Below are 6,242 nucleotides of genomic sequence, written 5' to 3' on the forward strand. Positions count from 1 at the left end.
AGTTGGGGATTTGGACGGACCCGGCACTAGATTCCTCGTCTTCTCCTCTCCCTTCCTCCTCCTCCCTCAACTCCTGCTCTTGCTCATTATCTTGTCTATCCCTAGGCGGTGTAACATGATGAGAAGCTTCTTTCCTGGCCATGGCTTGTTTCACTGCCTCGGATATAATTCTGGCCAGCTCCTCCGGGGACATGGTAATAAGATTTGGTCCGGTGTTATGAACACCCCCTTGTCCCGAAGTCTGTCCACCATCTCCAGGGGCCTGGGAATTATCCTAGTTAGTTCTTCTTGTATGAGCCATATCCACGTCTTAATCTCAATTTCCCACAAACGGCGCCAATGATGTGATCTCGCTGAAATGGATGAGTCGGGTAAGGGGCTCCAACGGGTCAAATCAATAATTTATAGTGTTTGGGAATTTGAGTGGAGATAATGGCTGTGATAACACCTGCAAACAAGAAAAAGAACTCGTGAATGGGCGTCAGAGGGGTATCCGGCGTAGGTACTCTGATGCTTAAGTTAGCAGGTTGAGGATGAACAAAAGCAAATATATGAGAGAATATATGTGAGTGCTTGAGAGTTCAAAGATTTCAGAATCATTAAATGAGAAGTATACCTGCTATTTATAGTAGAAAATGAGGTATGTACCTCGATTCCAGTGACACCTACTAAGTATGACAAGTCGGTTGCCCATACTATAGCTTCTGATGACTTTTAGGACACTCCAACCTCCAGTGGTTCTGACAGATTAGACAGCATGTATCAATCACATTCGAGTGCGGTGCAATTCTCGAGGTGACCCGGGTAGTAGGGTACCCGGGTACTTGTATGAGGGCCCGGGCTGCTGATTGATTATCTGGGAAGAGACGAATTGCCCGGGTCTTCGAGGAGAGTACCCGGCATGTTGGCTCTGTTCTGGGTTTTCCATGATGACTTGGATCCTTATAGGGGTATCATGGTCTTAGCAGTGTAACCAGCCTCAAGCAAAATATTGACTAGCCACGATGCTATGTACCCCGACGCTCCTGTCACGCATACAACCTCACCTTTTTCACTCACTTTTGGTTTTCTTTGTCAAAAAAAGAAATCAATTATATTTTGGAACGAAGAACTCGAGATTCTAGTTTCAAAAATAGAAGAACTTAAGAATTTTTTTGATCGTACGTTGTTACTGAATGTGGATTTTGTCTGTAGTGCTGGATAGTGCAGAAGCAATTACGTCAGCATGTTTGATAGAATTTTGAACCATCCACTGGCCGGAGCATATTCCACCCCCTGAACTTCCAAGACAAGAAGCAAAACACAGCCCGAGGAAAAAAATAAATTTTTTCTCATTGAATTGTATTATTTTAAATTATTATCTATTAAGTATTTAAAATAAATTTGATAAATTATTTTTAAAATTCTAAATATTTTGGTCATTAATTTTTTATCACGTCAACGTTTCGATAAAATATAACTAAACCACACATAAAAAATCAAGTTAATCCATGCATAACATCTAATATAATGTGAATAATTTTTTTTTTATTACAATGAGATTAGGGATATTCGTTTAAATTCGATTTTTTTTATTTCGTATCACTATGACATAAAAGTTTTGGCAATTATTTTAAGTAATTGATTTTGAAATTTTCTTTTATATATATTCTAAAACTCCAGATTCTAAGCCATATCAATGAATAAATCTCTTCATTTGTCTAAAATGTTATTTTTTAAAATACCTCCCACTGTAATAATGGTACTTCAAAACATTTTTACCACATCAGCATCTCAATCACTTTTTCAAAAAAAAAAAAATCCCCTACTTCAATAAGAATAAAATTTATAATTTTTCCTATTTATAATATCAAACTTGTAGCCACATAAATATTTCCAGTGAAGCCTGTCGAGTGTCGAAACCAGGAAGAACAAATACATTAAAATTCACAAAATGGCCAAATTTCATAACCAAATAAAATACATTTGATACCGTTTTTGATATATGAAGTACTAAGAAATATAATCACAAGTGAAATGATTCAGAAATCAAGAACATTTTTATCCTTCAAGCATTGAACAGTGTCCCTCAAAGTCACCTCAATAGGAGTGAAATCCAATTTTAAACTTTCTGCCTTTTCTTTCGAAACATGGTAAGGAGGATCTTCAATGGCAGCTTTGTTCTCCCTACTACGCAAAGATAAACAAAGCTCGTAAATATCCCAACGACTGAAATTCATAACGATGAACACAAATAGATAGGTTGGTAAAGGAGCTTACTTTGCAGGAAGGTTGAGCGAAGGGAAAATCCCGCTTAGTATTTTCAAAGCATCGAAAGAATGCATCACTTTCCTAACCAAACAGTATCTTCCACTAGCGGAAGGATTCTCGAATGCAAGAACATGTGCACGAGCAACATCCCTAACATCGACATATCTGTAAATCCCACTAGGCCACATTTGTTGTCCTGCAAGAAAAAGTCACCCAGCTTGATTTCTTGGTTTATGATATGCAATACGGAGAGGGTGGCTGAAATTTCAGTCTTCCCCTATTCTCCTCCCTCTCAGTCCACCCCTGCTTGAATACGTGATTTTGGATGTAAAAAGACGACTACCTTCTTTAATGAGATTCAGAAAAGCCTTGGTGGTCAAATTGAGATCAGGCTGCAAGTAAGGACCGATCACAAAACCAGGATGTAATGTTACCAGTTCAAGGCCATTTTCTTCACAAAAATTCCAAGCAGCTTTCTCTGCCAAAGTTTTTGAGAGACCATACCATTGCTGAAAAACAACTTCGTTATGCATCATAACAACTCATTATGAATTGAAACTCGTAAGTTGCTCAAAATTTTGGATCTTAGATAGAAATATATATCACCATGGGATCAAAAGTACGGGGAAAAATTCATTACGAGTTCATTTTTAATACCTGTAACAATTACATACCTTAGTTTCCTCACAGAAAAGAGGATCCGAGTGCCAAGTTTCGTCGACTATAACATCAGAATTAAGAGGGTCACTGTTGAACATTACTGAAGCCATAGACGATGTTATAACAACTCTTTCGATTGACGGTACTTTCTTGCAAGATCTAAGAACATTAAGTGTTCCCGTAACGGCAGGATTTATCAGTTCTGTCTGAAATATAAATGAAAATTATCGACATCGATTAAAAAAATCTAGATGAAAATAGTTTTGCCAGGAACCTGAGGATCTGAAACTTGGATTAAAACAGGTGAAGCTGTGTGAAAGACGCCTTGACAGCCATCAATGACAGAATCAAACGAACCCTCCTCAACCAAGTTGGCTTCAAACAAATGCAACCTTTCCTTTGCTCCTTCGAGCGCCTTCAGATGTTCAACCTTTTTTGGATCATCTGAATCATGAAACAAATTCTGATCGTAAACACAGTAATCTCTCGTTGAAGTATAATTCATCCACAAAATAAAAAGTGTAAAGGTGCAAGAAAATTCTGTTCTTGATAATAATGCAAAAAAGTATCACTCTATGACAGCAAGAAATCGAAACCTTGATCTATATCATAAGTCTTGTATGGTTCAACTTTAAATACTTTCATCAACATTTGGGCATTCCTTATGCTTCAAAATCTGTTCTACTATTATCTTGAATAGTGATTGTTATATAATGGGATACGATTATCAAAACTAGGACCACATCTTTGATGCGGATCTGTGTCATCTGAAAGATAAAGACTTCAAAATTTTGCATATTATGTACTTACTCTGCTAAAATTTCTTAAACTATTTCTGATTTCTGCATCATAAGCACCACTATTTTACTCATGAAACCAACCCCTCAATCATGTCTGTAATATCATATAAATTACACTTGCTACATATTTGGATATATATCAGTCGAATATAGCCTTTTCTGGGTGCCAATTCTCATGTTTCAATCATAAAGCCCATATAAAACGCATTTAAGGCTATAAAATCTCAAACCCAACTCATAGAATCTATTTTCCCATAAATTTCTTTCAAATTAAGGTTGAACACAAAAAATTATGTCAACCCAAAAAATTAGACTGCTCAAATACACAGTAAATCAAGTCCAGAAGTTGACTGACTGAGATTGCGGACAGTGGCCTTAACAGTGTAACCAGCCTCAAGCAGAAACTTAACCAGCCACGATGCTATGTACCCCGACGCTCCTGTCACGCAAACAACCTCGCCTTTTTCACTCATTTTTTGTTTTTCCTTGCAAACGATGAAATAAATTATATTTGGGAACGAAGAACTTGAGATTTTAGCTTCAAAAAAAAAGAGAGGAGATTTTCTTGATTGTACATTGGATTTTGTCTTTAGCGTTGGATAGTGCGGAAGCATTCACGTCAGCATGCTGAATAGAATTTGCCCATTTTGGACCATCCGCTGGCCGGCCTAATAACATATTCTACCCCACGAAATTCCCAACACGCAAAAAATAGCCCGTGTAAAACAGGGAGACGTCTAACGGACCTCACCTCCACTTACAATAAAAAAATAATTAAGAAAAAATATTTTTGTTGGTATACTAATTATTAACTTATTTCATTTTAAATCACGATCCATTAAATATTTAAAGTTTGATTTTGATGCATTAATATTAAATTTCTAGTTATTTTGGTCTAAGACTGTCACATCAACGATTTTTTGTGTCTTCTCAGTAATTCTGAGTTTCATGTGAGTATTTTTTGACACTAAATTAATATTTTCTTTTGTAGCATCAGCACTTCGATAAAATAGCAATAAAATCCAAAAAAAAAAAAAAAATCAAACTTATAGCACTAGACCAAAACATGAATAATTAGTTGACCAAAATCAAAAAGTTTATAAATGAAGAATAAAACTCTTGTACTTTTATAAATTCTAGAAAATTTTTGTAGGATTTATTGTATCATATATACCTTTCCGTGAAAAAGTTTCAAAACCCCTAAAAATGTTAATATGATAATTCATCTTTTAAAATCAATCACGTTTAACCTCTATGTTAAAAAAAAGCAAGCACATTTACATTATTTGTGTTGGTCCTACGTGCAGAATTTGAGATAGTAAAAACCGAAAATAAAGAATAAACTGGACACCGAGATTTACGTGGAAAACCCCTAAAAATTATTAGGGTAAAAACCACGGGCAAGATGAAAAGATTTCCACTATAATATTTTACTGGTGTAAAACTCACTCACTATGTTTCCAAAGAGAACACAAACTCTCTTAATACAGGAGAACAAAGACTTATCAAATATTATAGAACACACTCAAATATCTGTATACTGAGAGAGGAACTCAGAATGGGATGATTTGAAATGTTCGAATGATGCATCTATTTATAGATTCATCATCCAGTGTGAACCAGGAAATTGCGCACAATTTTATCACGCAATTTCCATCCAACTTTGTTGACCCACGAAGTATGCCAATTCAAATTCATTTCCCCGACATGCAAGTAATGCACACTTTAATTGCATGTCTTCTACCGACATTTCTCCCACTTGGAGAGTTGATTGAGAATCAAACACATCTCCACACATCTTTTCAATCTTGCCATTCCCTGCTGCTTACGTTTCTGCTAGACCACTTGAGAATCTACACAACTCAAACTTATCAGTGTTCACTTGCTTGGTCAGAAAATCAGTTATGTTTTCTTTTGTATGGATCTTCTGAATATCCACGCTTCATTCTTCTACTACTTCTCGCACAAAGTGAAATTATACTCCAATGTGTTTAGTCCTGTGTTAGGATCGGTTATTGGCTAATTAGTGTTTAGAAGGGGGGGGGGGTTGAATAAACACTAATAGGAATTTAAATGTTTTTCGAAAAAGATAGTTCAGTCTTGTTACAAACTGAACTAAGTATCCCGTCAGTCAATATCAACCAGTTAAACTGAATAAGCAGCTGCGGAAAATAAACTGTTTGATAGATAGAATATCTAACTGAAAAATGAAAAGCTGAAGTAAAGGTAACACGGTATGTTTATGGATGTTCGGAGAATTGAATAACTCCTACGTCACCCCTTCTATCTCAAAGATAGGATATTTACTAAAAGACTTTGATCGAGTACAACGCTTGTACAGACCCACTTCAGTTAGGACTTATCTATTGCCTGAACTGAAACTCTTAGTATAATACAATGATCTCTGTAAGTAACTGAACTTAGCACTTAATTGAATTTTCAATATTTCACAGTGCTAATTTGCTCAATGTGTAGCCTTGATTGCTACGAATAGATCTGATACGAGTGAGCAGAGATTTTGACAGAGTAATG

The 6,242-nt window shown here is 35.9% G+C and overlaps 1 protein-coding gene across 2 annotated transcripts; it reads right to left on the minus strand.

The window, feature by feature from the left end:
- Positions 1-1,824: 1,824 nt before the first annotated feature.
- Positions 1,825-4,409, minus strand: LOC140812756 (phenylacetaldehyde reductase-like). Of its 2 annotated transcripts, none has more exons than XM_073171113.1 (7): positions 4,286-4,409; positions 4,066-4,195; positions 3,185-3,354; positions 2,925-3,116; positions 2,594-2,759; positions 2,260-2,446; positions 1,825-2,166 (listed from the first exon to the last, which is right to left on the minus strand). In XM_073171113.1, exons 1-7 carry the CDS (start codon positions 4,322-4,324, stop codon positions 2,022-2,024), a joined length of 1,029 nt encoding a protein of 342 aa, XP_073027214.1. In that variant the 5' UTR covers positions 4,325-4,409; the 3' UTR covers positions 1,825-2,021. The 2 variants fall into 2 exon arrangements, with proteins under 2 accessions (XP_073027214.1, XP_073027213.1); XM_073171112.1 differs by having other exon boundaries at positions 1,825-2,169; positions 4,286-4,407.
- Positions 4,410-6,242: the final 1,833 nt, after the last annotated feature.

Source organism: Primulina eburnea, chromosome 14 (genome assembly GCF_022965805.1).
Source record: "Primulina eburnea isolate SZY01 chromosome 14, ASM2296580v1, whole genome shotgun sequence".
NCBI classification, from domain to species: domain Eukaryota; kingdom Viridiplantae; phylum Streptophyta; class Magnoliopsida; order Lamiales; family Gesneriaceae; genus Primulina; species Primulina eburnea.